This window comes from Vombatus ursinus, unplaced genomic scaffold (genome assembly GCF_900497805.2).
Source record: "Vombatus ursinus unplaced genomic scaffold, bare-nosed wombat genome assembly UNPS02014778.1, whole genome shotgun sequence".
Classification (NCBI taxonomy): Eukaryota; Metazoa; Chordata; class Mammalia; order Diprotodontia; family Vombatidae; genus Vombatus; species Vombatus ursinus.
This window is the reverse complement of record NW_020954556.1, coordinates 57,096,734-57,112,122: the sequence shown is the minus strand read 5'-3', so window position 1 is coordinate 57,112,122 and position 15,389 is coordinate 57,096,734. Positions and strand designations below refer to the sequence as shown.

Sequence of the window (15,389 nt, the reverse complement as noted above, 5' to 3'; positions counted from 1 at the left end):
AGCAAGAATGGTTAGTTAAAACAGGAAGCCACCAGATAGCATGCTTTTCCAGAGGTCTTGCTCCTACCCCAATTCCCTACTCTCCTCCTCCGAGTTTTGAATGGGCAAATGTCAAGACTGATATAATTCCCTTATCCTGTAGTATCCACATGTTGATCAGTGGACAGAAGTGTCTTAGAGCAACAGCAACTAAGTTAATGTTTACAAACTGTCTAAAAATTCTGTGATTCTTAGCAGAAGAGATGTGTGTAGCTCTGAGGGTCATCTACACATCTCTCTATAGATGTGACTGAGGACACTTCCCTGGCACAATGAGCCATTTAAGTAGAACTCTATGGAGTGACAGAACAGCTTTTAAAAAGAAAGAAAAGGCCTGTGCTTGAACTTCACCGAGTCAGTACCAACACCATTCCCTGCATTTACTTCACTCAAGTTCTATTTTCATTTAGATTGATCTCCATATGCAGATGCAGTGGACATCTATTGGTCTTTTGTCTCTTCTTTCTACATCACTTCATATCAAGTATCCCCAAGATTTTCAAGATTGTTGTTTCTTAGGGTACAATGACAGTCATATAGAATTGTTGATACTTTCTCTAATTGTTGGGCACAGAGTTTATTTCCAACTTTTTGTTATTTAGAAATTGTGTTAATGTATATTGAAAGTATTGAAATAAATTTGAAATGTTATCTGCCACACTAAAGAATGATAAAGCATACCAGAAACTATTAAGGTAAAAATCCCTTTGAACTTGAAGTTATCCAAATATATCTGCTTTAGATTATCAAACCAAAGATACAATAAACTTAAGTATTAAATTAGGAGACTTTCCAATTACATAAAGCTCTGAATAGAAATATAGTAAAATGGAAAGAGTACTGGACCTGGAGTTAAAAGACCTGAGTTTGATCTTTGTTCTAACACTTTCTAACTATGACTATGGTCAAAGCACAAATTGCCTGGATATCTATTTCATGATCTGTAAAATAATGATAATACTTATACTACTTACTCTCACAGGGTTGTTATGATGAAAATGTTTTACAAACTGTGAAGTGCCATATACATCTAAGCTACCATTCATTGGTCTGGCAACCATGGGTGATTAACAACTATCACATATTTATATCCAGTACCTACTTCTATTTGATGATGGCCCCTCAAACTTAAAATTACAACTGAACCAGTCTCTTCTCACTCAGTAAGTTAAACCATTTTGATAGCAAAGAACTGAAAATGGCCAGTAAGCCTTTATTATCAAATTTTTCTCTATTGGGCACACTGAAACTCATTATTTTTTGCTTTATAGACAACAAACCAGGAGTAAGCATTTAAAGAGTCAGTAAACTAAAATTCTACATTTATATTAGGCTAGGGATTAAAAAGAATTAATGCACAAGTAAGGGAAAACCCAATATTTTTCCCTTCAGAAAGCTCCCTTAATTTCTTATCCATACCTTGGCTTCCAATTCATCCCTTACTAAAAAATAGTCTCTGCCTCTGAAAAATTACTACATGAATTATAGAGGCTTATTCACTACTTATCCTTTCACTGTTCTTTAAAGAACACTGGACAAGTGGTCCTATCATGATTCCTTTGATAAACTTTGGCTACTCCAGAACACGAAAACTTCCCGACTCTAAAGATAAAATTAGTTTGATGGACTATGAAAATAAAGGAAGCTTCAAATAACTTACTTTTCAAACCACAAAGTAAGATTGGTTGTGTGGCGGATCATTTTCAGAAGGTTAGGAGAATTAATTTCTTTGTCTTCTTTTGTCCACACACTTCCAACTAATTCTGATGGCTGTACAGCTCTGAAAACATAAAAGATGTGTTCTAAATATATAAATATCCTTTTAAAAAAATGTAGTCAAGAAGCATTTATTAAGCACCTGGTAACTGCCTAGAAAGGTGTCTTTACTAGTCAGTCAGTCAATAAGCATTTATTAACTGCCTGCTACATACCGAGCACTACCAAGGCCCTGGGGAAAACAAAGAAAGGCAAAAGACAGTTCCTACTCTCCAAGAATTCACAGTCTAATGGGGGAGACAATATGCAAACAACTATTACCAACAAGCTATAGACAGAATAAATTGGAAATCACCTCAAAGGAGAGTCCCTAATATCTGGAACAAATAAGAATGGAATTTTGTGATATATTTGCCTTTTTATAATAACATGTGGATAGGTTTTCCATCATACAGAATAAAGATAACAAATTTATTTCCGCATATTTTGTGATATTTTCATACATGCTTGTCACAGAATTTCAACTTTGAAGTGGGGCTTTAATTAGAAAACAAAACCTCTTCAATGCACTATAAAATGTTACTTAATCCTTTAAGATAACAGACCAATTTGAAGATTTCCATTTTATAGAGAAATTAGCAGGCAGACAGGGTGAGCAACATTTTGAGATGATCAGATATAAAGTTGCAATTTATAAGCTGTCAACTTAATTACAAAAAAGGCATACGAAATAGATGATGCAGATTTTATATCTTTTATTTTAAAATACAGTGTCAGGTTTTTTTTATTTTTATTTTTGTTTTTGTTTTTTTTGGTGAGGCAATCAGGGTTAAGTGACTTGCCCAAGGTCACACAGCTAGTACATGTCAAGTGCTTGGTCTGAGGTCAGATTTGAACTCAGGTCTTCCTGACTTCAGGGCTGGTGCTCCATCCACTGTGCCACCTAGCTGCCCCCGGTGTCAGTTTTTGATTGATAAATGTCCACATGTTCCTAGTTTTTTCATGCAGTTATTCAAATAAATGACACTGAAATTTTAAATACAAACTTAGATTTTTAGTTTCACTAGGAAAAGGAACACCAGATACATCATAACAGAATGGAAGTCTGGAAAAGCATAACTGGGCATGGTTTTAGAAGAGAGATGTAGTCAAGACCTTCATTGACTAGGGGAAAGTTAAGAGGAAGAAGATAGGGGTAGAGTGGCAAAGGTTATTTTAGTAGTAAGTCCACTGGAATAAATGCTGCCATTGTATGGGTGTAGGATGTTTCCTAGTTTTGTTGGCCAGTAAATAATAACTTGGAAGTTTTTTCCCTTCCTGTTCTGAGCTTAGGGATATTGAGGAAGGGAACAGAAGAGTATGAAGCAGAATCATTATTTAAGGTCAGTCTCTTAATAGAGTGAATATTATTTTTACATAATTATAAAGTTATTATGAGAAGAAGCATCAAGACTTACCTTCCACCTGATGCAGGCTAACCCAATAAAATGCCTCAGTAATTGTACAATGTTTAGAATTTTGTCATTAGAATGGTTCTACAACAGGTGAGTCACTTTACATTAAAATCACCATGAATCTGGAATTCTAGTTTTATGACTTTTTACAAAGGAAACCATTAATGACTAAGATCACTTTTTAGTTAAAAGACCAATTACTATTTCCTACATGGTAAGATGACCTGATAGAGATAGCAAAACTTGAAATTTACTACATGCAAATTCAGGTTGTGGCTTATATTTAACATATTATATAGGTTGATCTTTGTTTCAATCTGATTTTTAGCAACTATGCCTAAGGGACAGCAGTGTTTTCCCCAAGCTGACGAATAAGCTATAAGCTTCCGAACATGTAACATTTTAAATGACCCATGATTTTATTTGGAAAAACATTTCTTCTGAAGTTTATAAGAACCACTCCTATGGGCTGCTCTGCCAAATTGCCTGGGGGCCAACTTTCTGATGATCAGTCTCCCCAACCTTAACTAGGACAGTCCATTGTTCAGTTTATAGTCAAAGTGACAACTAATAGAAGAAACTCCTGTTGCTGCTATTAAAAAGATTTTCATGTAATAGTCGGCCAGCAAAAATTGTTGAACTAGGATAGGGTTGGCTTAATTGCTGGCATACCTTGGTGAGTGAGTGAGGGAAGAGCTAAAAAAAAACAAAGACTGATTTACCCCAAAATATAGGGTGACCTCAGAAATGCAAACATTTTGATAAAGATCTCTCTAGATTCCTGATAAGTCGTAAAGCTTAAAATTTCAGATGGCTTTTTAAAAAGTCATTTGTAATTTCATCTTCGGGTAATCTTGTAACAAAGGAAAATTATGATTAATTTTAATTTCTTACATACAACAATTTCTGCCATAACAGAAAGAACACTGTGACATAGGATGATTTAGTACTTGAAAATATCTTAACAAACATGGAATTATTTTGCATAAAAATCATGGCTCTTCTGTTTGTCAAATTGCATACCGGTAGAGATCTGATTCAAGTAAAGTGAGCTGTCGAGCAATTTCTATTGGGTGCAAGGTGAGCAGGTCAAAAGTCTCTGTGTGTCCAGGTCTGCTTATATGCCACTCAACTGCAGGAGGTGAACTTTCAAATGTAATATTATGTCCTGGTCCATTGTCCCTTGCCATTTTTTTCCGCTGGATGATTTTAGTGATAGATTCAACCCATTTCTTCATTGCTTTGCCTAAAATGCATTAGATTAAAAATTAAGTTACATTTGAACTCTATTAAATTTCTGGAATGTACCATTATAACATATTATAGACTGAAACCCAGAATCACTAACAAGGTGAAAAGTCTTTATAAGTAAATTAGCCTCTTTTCAGGGTTAAAGTATTAAGTTAACTTCTTGGTTTTTCCAATAGCACATCAACCCATCGCAAACAAGTGAATGGCACAATTATTACCGATGTCTATTTTAGACTGTTCTTACACTGCAAAGTATATGCTGCAAATGACAACCAGAAAAGTAGAGCATTAAATAATATTAAAGCACAATTTTCAAATTGATCCACAGCCAAATATGACATGAGAAAACTCAGATTTATGGAACATGACTTTATATCAAAGATGAATATTATATTCATATGCTATCATTTGACATGTTATCAGTTGATAAATTATCATATAATTTTTTTATGTAATGAGGAAACCAGGAAGTGTTGATATGTCCAGTGGTGATTATAGCTATAGGACTTCTTAGTCCTCCATGGAGAACATTATTATCTATTAACTGAATAACATCTCTGATTTTGCTTGTCTTAAGGACATGTCTATTTAGCGTTAAAACAACCAATTGAGTTATAGTAAATTTAAATAAATAGCTGTTCAATAGGATAAAAAAACTGAATTTATTTTTGGATGCTTCTAGACTAATAAACTCTTTGATGAATTTATTCATTTTTAAAACAGTTGTAGTGTTTTGTGTTGGCACATCTATGATTATATTAGCCGGTGGTTAACATCCAGTATGACTGACTATAAAACTAATGTACTTACCATATATATTAAAAAGACAAAACACATAATAAACATACCCCTTACTGTTCCAATAAATTCTTCCAGTCGTTGTAAAAGATCTGCATCTCTTTCGAAATCATAGAAGTGGTGTTCTACCCAATGCCGACATACGTTTAGTACTCTGTTGCATTAAAAAGAAAAAAAAAAGATGAGTGAATTATATAAGACCCTAAACTTGTCCTTATATATTGGTCAGTAAGCACTAAATGAAAACATAACTCAAGTCTGTGGGTCAATTTTCTATACTGTCTTTGATTAGAGGCTACTCAAAGACATGTTATAATTCTGATACATCAATAATTGAGAGGCGGTGTGGTATAGTAGATAATGTGCTGGATTTGGAATTAGGAAGATTTGGGTATGAATTCTTTGTCCAATACTATATGGACAAGTCAACTTAACCTCTCTGGTCCTCAGTTCTCTTATCTGTAAAATGGAGATAATAACAGCACTTACATCGCAGGGTTGTAGAGAGGATCAAATGACAATTGTATACATATACACACATACACACGTGTAACATAAAGTGCTTTGTGAATCTGAAAGCTCTCTGTAAATGTGGACTGCCGTTCTCCCCTAACACTCACCGGAGTTGTACAGGCTGGACGTATTCTTTTCTAAATCGTTTCAGTTCCACACTCAGGGGTTGGTCTCCATTCTCCATTGCTATCCTATCAGCTTCCGTTGGCTCAGGCTCTGGAATTTCAAACCTAGTACAGAATGAAACAAATTGCTAATTAACAACGACAAACTTTTTATTCTGTTTCTATTTGCTACTTCTCAGAAGAATCTAAAGAAAATTACTAATAAATTAATTGAAATCAAGCCAGAAATTTCAAATAATGAATTTACTTATAATAAGCAAAGTTTTTAACAATCTTTGAATTTAATAGTTGCTCAAAGTTACTAAATTATAAAGAAGCAAACCACCATGAAAAGGCTTTGTTTATTTTAAATAATATTACAATATGATATATTGTTACTGAATGAATTAATAGTTACAAAAAATCAGAACGTCTGTAAGAAATACAAACTCAGCGGCTCAATCTTATGTTTTAGAAATGATAAAATCTTAAACTTACAGACCTCTCTATTAGAAGACTCAGTAGCTCTTGAGGCTTGCAGAAAGATCTATATGTTGTAAGAAATGTCCGAACAAAATTGGGATCTGAGAGAGTAAAAACAGTTTGTTTATTTCTATTACATCTTTCAGCTGTTTTTAGTCAAAACAGCTTACAAAAGCAAAAATATTATCTTTATGGTTAAAAACAATAGGAAAACCTGCTAAAAATACCTCCAAATAGCATTTTAATATTTATCATACAATTGGGTTTTAAAATATATTGTTAGCTTAGATAAATTTATTGCTCCATATTTTAATATTAAAAAAACGATATTAGGGAATTGAGTAATTATTCATTTCACCAACTACTCTGCCTTTAAGGATATCAGTGGACATGAAGGATGTTGACTGAGAAGCAGAGGTAGAGAACGCAACTGTGCCAGCTCTTGTCGGTTCCTCAACCTTCCCCTTACTACCAGGATCCCGTCGCTGTTCATTCTTCTCCCTAAGTTCTTCCCATGGTGAGAATAGATGCATCAATAATCCTGAAAGAAGTTTCCTAATTTCTAAACCACTTCTGGAGTTTCTTTTTTATCAAGGTAATAATAACAACGCTGCATTTTGTAGAATGCAAGGTCAAAGTGTGTAGTCTCTAAAATACTGAATTTGTTAAAGAAAATTGAGGAATATTTTGGAACTTATCCTCAGTAAACATTAACAAGACCTCATTAAAGTTGCAAAAATATAATAGTAATAAAAGTAAATCATTAAAGCTGGACTAAATTTGCTAGAACACTGTTTTGAGGGGGGATACATTAACCTTGATTTTACCATAAAGACCTGTTATAATAATAGTTAAAATTTATATAGCTTTATGATTATAAAAGAACTTCGCATATGTTGTGTTATTTAATCCTCACAACAAACCTGAGAAGTTTGCAATATGATCATGTTCAGTTCAATGATGAAGAAAATGAAACAATGAGAAGTTAAGTGAATTGTTCAAGGTCACACAACTATTATGTGGCAGAATCAGGACTCTAAATCTTTTGAGAAGAAATCGACAGCTCTTTGCTTTACACATATGCCCCTATAATCCCTCATGTTTATAAAGTATTTTAGAGTTTACAGAAAACTTTATGCCCAATAACTCTGTGATGTGCTAGTGAAAGTATCATCCATATTTTACAGATGAAGAAACTGCAGCTTAGAGATAAAATGACTTGCTGAAATGGCCAACTTGAAATCAGACTTCAAGCTCGGCACTCTATCCACTGCGCCACCTAGCTGCCCCCATTCCCCCATCACACTCTACTTGGCATTATACATACATATATATGTATACATTAAATGTATACATTATACTATATATATCTCAGCACAGGATGAATTGGCAGGAGCTGTCACTCTTAATCTGTCCAGCACATGTGCTTTGTACATTTAGATGCCTAGATGTTGAATCTGAATTGGCCAGAATAGAGTTCAGGTCACCATTGCTTCTCCTTTGTACTATTTCAGTAGTGTCCCAACTAGTCTGTCTATTTCTTCTGCTCTCAATCCCTCTTACTCATAGAATCACAGAGCAGGCACTTCAGAGATCATCTAGGCTAACCTGTATGTGTCAAACCCCTCACCATCCCTAAGAAATGGTCATCCAGCCTTGGCTTTAAAACCTTCTATGTCTGGCCTCAGAACAGACCCTTGACACTTGCCAGCTGTGTGACCCTGGGCAAGTCACTTAACCTTAATTGCGTCACCAAAAAACAATCAAACAAAAAAACCCCTCCTATGAGGAGGAACCCATTAACTCTCAAGGTAGTCCATTTCACTTCTGCATAATTCTAACTGTTCAGAAGTTTTTCCTTAACAAGTAGCTTCAAACAGCCTCATCATACTTCAATTCCATTGCTTCTAATTTTGTTTTATGGGGCCAAGTAGAATAAATCTTCCAAATGGTAATTCTTCAAAACTGTCCTTGAAGACAGTTATTAGTACTCTTCTAAATTTTTCTTTCTCCAAGCTTAAAAAAACCCAAAAAACAACAAACCAATTTCCTCAAGTGCTACTCATATAACAAGTTTTCCAATTCTCTTATCATGCTAGTCTTTCTGGATTTGCTGAAGCATGTCTGTCTTTCCTAAAAAAATGGGGTACTCAAAGCTGAATTGACCCCAGAAGAATAAGACAGAGCTACTGCATTCCTTGTTCTAGACATAGTGTCTTAATTCAGCCTAAGACATATAATATTCGTTTTGCTGCTGTGACACGCTATTAACTCAATGAGTTTTTAGTCCACTAAAATCTCCTTGTTATTTTCCCCCACAGGAACTGCTGTCTAGCCACATTTCCCTCACTCTGTACTGAAATGATTTTTTTGAGTCCAAGTGTAGAAATGTCCTTTTTTTTTTAAGTTCATAAGTCGGCATTTATTATGTAAATTGAAGAACAGGTTATGAAGGGGGTGGGGGACACATTCATAAAAGAGAGTCCAAGGTGGAGCCCTAGGTGAAAGGGAAGAAGGGAGGAGACAGGGAGATGAAAGTTTCTCCTCTGTGTCTGTACTAGACGGGGTTGATCCTGATTTCTGAGCCTTGGTCCAGGGCACACAATGAAGCCATTGATAAGATGAAGTTCCAGGGTTACAGGTTTAGGAAACACCAAGGGGTGGTCAAAGTGACACATCCAACCAGAGGTGGGGGCTGGGATTCTCCTTGGATCAGCAGCACCATGTCCTTTTAGGAACTGAAGCATAGGGTTAAATTCCATCCCACTTATTTCAGCTCTTATGAAACGCTCTTGTAGTTAAAATCTTTGTGCTAAAGAATTCTTTCATCGCCTCTCTAACTTCTTGTGCATTGCTTCTTTGAATATGCATCCAACTTGTAGGCTGCCTGCTCCAGAGCTGCTGCTTGCTCCTCACTTAAAGTGATCTGATTCAGATGAGGCTGAAGTGCTGCAGATTTCTGGTTGAAGTCCTTTAGGTTTCTACTTATGTTTACTGCAATATCTTTCATTTCTAGAAACTTCCAGCTAGTCAGTTTGTTGATATTTTCCAGAAGTTTGTACTCTTCACTGGTGGCTGTCAGCTCGCCTGTCAGGTGGCCATTTTGGAGAACATGTCCTGGCATAGCCCCGCAATGTCTGCCTCAGCGGGCTCCATGGCCTCCTTGGCCTTCTCCGCCACGGCATTGGAAGGGAGGAAGGAGAAAGGATGGAGAGAAGGATGGGGATGGGGGAGGAGGGGAGAGGAAAGGAAGGAGAGGAAAAGGGAAGGATGAAGAGTCCAAGAAATTTACTTTTGCCTCTATTAAATTTTCTCCTTTTGAATTTGGTCATTTTAGTCCATCGAGATCTTGTTTGATCCTGACTGCCTATCAAATTATGTTGAAACTTCCATTCAAGGTCCTCTATACTCTGGCACTAAACCATCTTTTCCAGCATTTCTTTTAGTATTCCCCCTTCTGTTCTGTCAGCCTGAAAATGACCTTCATCTTCCTGCCTCTGTGCCTTTACTCAAGCTGCCCTCTGCCTCTGAAATAGCTTCCTTCTCATTATTACCTATTTACCTATAACTTAAAATCATCCCTGGATGCCTACTTCAAAAAACATTCCCTGCTTTTTCCAAACATATATGACCTCTCCACCTCTCAATCTCTAGAGTACTTTGCCTTTACATTATGGTATTTATCACATTTTGCCCTGATTTCATTATTATTATTTTGCCCATACTTGCAATTTCATTGGTGTAGGGAATTCCCAGTGAGTAACCCCTTTCCCCCACCTATGTCATGCAGATTGGCAATTGCTTTACTTCTTATACTTTTAAGAGTATTGCCTTGGGCACTGAAAGGTTAGGTTACATGGCCAGGGTCACACAGCCAGTACCTATCAGAAGCAGGACTTGAAAACCAGTCTCCCTGATCCTGACAGCTGAGATCAGCCATTTACCATGCCAGATTTCCTCTCTGCATTTTATTGAAGTTATGTTCCAATCTCTGACAAAGAGATGACCCTTCTTGCCAAGACCAACTGGCTTACTAGCATCCTTTATCCTGTCCCCTTCTAGGAGACTGTTCCCTCTATCATACATCCCCTCCTATCCCAAATGTTTCATTTCTCCTTATCTACTAGGTCCTTCTTTCTGCTGCCTATATACACACCCTGGTGTTCTCCAGCTTCAAAAGACTTTTCACTTTATCCTTCCAAACAATCTGTAATTCAATGCCTTTCTTTTTATAATCAAACTCCTAGAAAGAAAAAAAAAACTATCTTTATATGTTGTTTCTACTTCAAATAAAAAGCATTTTATCACCTCCCTCTCTTCTTACCTTCTTACAATTTGGCTTCTGACCATAGCACTTCATTGGAACTGTACTCTAAGGTTACAAACAATTTCTTGATTGATCAATGATGAATCAACAATCAAAAAGTATTTAAGGGCATACTATGTGCCAGTCACTTGTGTTATGTCCTGGGAATGCAAAGGCAAAAACAATACTTGCTCCCAGGAGCTTACTTTCTCAAGAATGGAATTCAATGGTTAAGTCCTCATGTTCTTGATATCTCTCCCGCTTTTGACTCTCTCCTCCTTCCTAGATACTCTTTCCCTCCTTGGACTTTCATGATACTGCTTTTCCTCGGTTCTCTTTCTGCCTTGTCTGACTATTCTCCAGTCTCTGATGAATCATTACCCATGATCTACTCTGTGAGTGTCCTCCAAGGCTTCTTTCTCTCTTCTCTCTATATACATGCTTTCTTAGTGATCTCATCAACTCTCAGCCATCTAACGTGCTTATTCAGATAACTAAGTTACATATCACAATAGTATAATCATCAGTAGAGTTGGTCTAGTTCAACTTTGTTACTTTATAGTTGAAGAAATTGAGACCCAGAGAGTTTAAGTGGTTTGACTTAAGTGGTCATTTGGGTAAGGAAGCAGCAAAGAAGGGATGTGAACCCAAGAATTAATTCTAAACCCAGTGCTCTTTCCATTGTCCTTCTTTCTTTCCTGAGCTTCAATCCCAGATCACCAACTACCTGTTGAGCTTATAGTTGTAAGATATACAGGTAAAACTAAAAATGAAACTTGCCTTTTCCCTCTAAACCTGCTCCTCTTCAAAATTCTACTACTTCTGCTGAAGATATCACTAGTCTTTGGTCTCCCATGTTTATTCTCAACTCCTCGCTCTTCCCCACTCTACACACCCATTCAAGTTCCTAAATATTGTCAATTCATCACCTTATTTCAGGCTCTTATTATCTCTTCCCTAAACTATTTTTTGAAAGTTTTTTTTTGCTTTTTTTTTTTTAAGTCTTGCTTTAATGTTTAAGGAATTTTGGTTGGGCTTATGTCCAAGATGTATTTTTCTTTGAGGCTTTGCTTATAAATGTTTTAAAGTCATTCTCTTCTGGATTTGTATTTTGAACTTCTCTGTCACCATAATAGCTCTTTTTTTATTTGCTCATTTTTCCAGCTTCTTTCTTGACTTTGGACTTTATGCTAATTGTTGGCTCTGAGCACTTCTAGGGATATCTGGCTTGAGCTTCTGGCCTCTTATGTTCTTCTGCTACTTTTACAGCTCAGGCTAGGGGCCTGCAAGCTTTCAATGATCCCAGAGTGATGCAACCTGGGGCAAGATCTGTTCACTGCCCTCCTCATCTGAAGACTACAAGTTCCTGCCCCAGGTTTGGGTCTCTCAATTTATTCCTGGTTGGGAGTTTCAGTAGGGTGCTACTAGACTCAGCCACTATTAGTCTGCAGGGAGGCTCTGCAGGTTCAGAGCAACTGAAATATAGACTCCTCTTTGGTCTGGGAATATTGCCCTGCAAGATTCCATGCTGGAGTGGAGGCTAGAACTGAGTCCCTTCTCTGCTCCTGGGATCAGAGCCACACTACAACTATTTGCTTCAACCTTAGCACCACTCCTATGTGCAGAGCCCCTACTTAATCCAACTCAGAACTGGGTACTGGATGATAGAGCTGCCAAACTGCACCTGCTCCTACACTCTGTGCTACTTCAAGGATCCCATGAGATCCCTTCTTGCTCCAGTGCTTCCTGTTCTGGTGCCCAGTCAGGCTATAATACTCTATACATGGTGTGCTCTTGGACAACCCTGCCTCCAGTGCGTGCAGTCCTGTTTGTCTTCCTGAGCTGCCCTAGGTTAGAAAAATGACCAACTGTGACATTTTCTTGATTTCCTCATCAGAGTTCAGTTTCCTAGATCTTAGTGGAGGAAAGTTAAACTGTATTTCTTCTTGCTACTTTGCCATCCTGACTCTGCCTCCTCCCTAGTCGATTTTTAATAGCTTCCTATTTAATTTCTCTGTTTTAAGACTCTCTCCTCTCCAGCCCATGTTCCACATAGATACCAACATGATAATCCTAAAGTACGGGTATGACTCTATCAATCCCCTGCTCAAAAAGCCCCACCATCTTCCTGTTGTGTCTAGGATTAAATACAAATTTCTCATCTCGATATTTAAAGCCCTTCATAATATGAATCCAGCTTCCCCTTCCAGACATTTCATATTATTCCTTTTCACAAACCTGACATTCCTGTTAAACTGGCCTAGCCTCTATCTCCGGAATTTCATCCTGATCTTCCATATCTTGAAGGTATTAATAGAGTCATTTTAAAACATTAATTCCATAGCAATCTCCCAGCTTCTCTCTCTCTCTGTTTCTGTCTGTCTGTCTGTCTGTCTCTCTCTCTTTCCCTCTCTTCCTCCCCCTTCCCAATCCCACTACTCATCTGCATGGGACTTTACACTTGCTTTTTGGGAATGCTAAAACTAGGGACCTGAGGTGGTTTATCCCTCTTTAGGTCACCTGTGTATTCACCAAATTCATGGAGAACTTCATGAGGATCCTTACTCTGTACAGCCCACTGGAGCTCAGAGCTTCCAAGCTCTGGAGATCTGCTCGCTGCAGCTTTGCTGGCCAGATTTTATAGTTGTGCAATACCATGCCAGGCTCCAGCAACTTGTCTTCTCTGACAAAAGCTTCTCAGAACTTCTCATGTAGGCCAAAACATATTTAAAACAGCTTTAATGACATGTAAAAAAAACAGACACAAAATAAATAATTCTCTGCACCAACTTTCTACCTGCTCTTCATTCTTTAACTACTTTGTTCTTCTCAGGGCTCTGCCTTCTTAAGAAGCTCTGAAGTATCTCCAAACAGCACCACTGTTGAGATGATGGATGTCACCAATGGAAAGTGAGCCTGCACTCCAGACACAGAGAGTTCTGGGGATCTCCCATCTGGAGCCTGACAGAGGAAATGTCATCCTCTAAGAAATGATGTGACTTCTGCTCCAGCCAATTATCTTTATATAAAATTGGAGATTTGTAACAACTTTGGGTAAGCTATTTAGCCTTTGCCTAATAAATGAATTAAATACAAGAGTATGTATTTTACTGATTTGAAGGCAAAGGGCTGGATAGTGCCAGTTTATTATAGTCCATTCAAATATATTAATTTATTTGACTATCACAATATCATGTGTGGTTGGCAGAGTATTATCCCAATTTTATAGAAAAGGAAACAATATCTTAGAGGTTAAGTCACTTATTCAAGGTCACATGATTGGCATCAAGTAGTCAAGTGGAACTCTTTCAGCAAGTTCTCAGCTTTTCAACAACACAAAAAAGGGCATCTATCTTATAAAGCAATATGCATTGAGAAAGGATATTGGTATTGTACATAAATAAGAGAGTTTTCAGGGAGAATGTTAGACTTTTACACTACTTCTCTGAATCTGATGGTTTATCAGAAGTAGCTCCCAGCTCCAACATCTTAAATATAAATCTTCCCCACCACCTAAATTACCTAATTATTTCAATGATCCACATAAGATAAATTCACAATTATAAAATGCTAAAATAATTTAAAATCATTGTCAAGTTATGTTAATTAAAAAAGGACTTGAGATTAAGTTTGATTCTGTCACCCTTAACAAACCTCCTTTAAAAGTGTTAGATTATAACTACCATAGACCTTCCTTCAAACCAGACACACAGTAGGAGTTTCTGAAGCTGGAAGTAAAGCAACCACTCCCACTATCAACACTGTTGTCACCGGATGTAAAAAGGCTAAAGTTTAAGCTGTTTTTAGCTAGAATGGAAGTGAGTGGGAGCAAAATCCTGCCACCAAAGGGAAAAAAATAGTAGAAGTAAAAAATAAGCCAAGCAAATTTGGCAGAAGTTTTAGCATTCCCAAAAAGCAAATATTTTAATGGCTGAATATTTGTACTTCTTTCTTCTCATTATTTTTACATTAATATTTTAAACTTAAAGCACTAGAAGAGATTAAAGGAGAATATTTCAAAATATGTTAAGAGAGAGTAATATAGATATATCCATTTACCATCAAAAACTGGGAAAAGCTCTAAACTTTTTTTTTTCTATTACAGTGTTTCCCACATTTAATCCACACATTGAGCAATACTGCAACTGGAAACCTTTGACCTGCTGGTATAAAGCATTAGGTTGATGCTTTACTGTGATTTTTAAAAATCCAATGTGGAAAGACAAGATAATATTAGTAGAACATAAAGTTAAGAGTTACCTTTGTGTATAATAAATGCTTAGTTTTACAGACATTCTGCTGGTCCAGTGGTATGAGAACATGAGTAATGAGGCAAATGAAGTCTAACAAATACAAAGGCTAGATTATGGACATTCATGCCAGAAATTCAACTACTCTCTCTTCTTTTTATTATTTTTATATGGATAACTCCCACATCTCTTCTCTACCCTGACATATTGACACAAGATAGAGATACAAATCATTGACTTTGGACGACTGTTATACATCCACCACATTCTGGCAAAGAACAATTTCCAGTGTCTAATTTTCCAAATTCTATGGATAATATAACTATTCTACCTGTCAATGAACACCCAAAACTCTGTGATATCCTTGATGGTTCTGTCTTTTCCCTCACTACATATACTCATGTGGTAGTCATTATTACCTGATGCTCTTTTCTCAGGATTCATCCTTCTTGACTCTGCTTCATTTAACACTGCT

The 15,389-nt window shown here is 36.7% G+C and overlaps 1 protein-coding gene across 2 annotated transcripts in view; it reads right to left on the bottom strand.

Moving 5' to 3' along the window:
• SOS1 (SOS Ras/Rac guanine nucleotide exchange factor 1) overlaps positions 1 to 15,389 on the bottom strand; it is a 194,467-nt gene that overhangs the window by 47,060 nt on the left and 132,018 nt on the right. For both annotated transcript variants that reach the window (XM_027865109.1, XM_027865110.1), the window contains exons 11-15: positions 6,378 to 6,459; positions 5,879 to 6,001; positions 5,309 to 5,412; positions 4,233 to 4,455; positions 1,700 to 1,819 (exon numbers count right to left, since the gene is read on the bottom strand). In XM_027865109.1, coding sequence (XP_027720910.1) covers positions 1,700 to 1,819; positions 4,233 to 4,455; positions 5,309 to 5,412; positions 5,879 to 6,001; positions 6,378 to 6,459 — 652 coding nt within the window. The remainder of the gene's footprint in view (positions 1 to 1,699; positions 1,820 to 4,232; positions 4,456 to 5,308; positions 5,413 to 5,878; positions 6,002 to 6,377; positions 6,460 to 15,389) is intronic.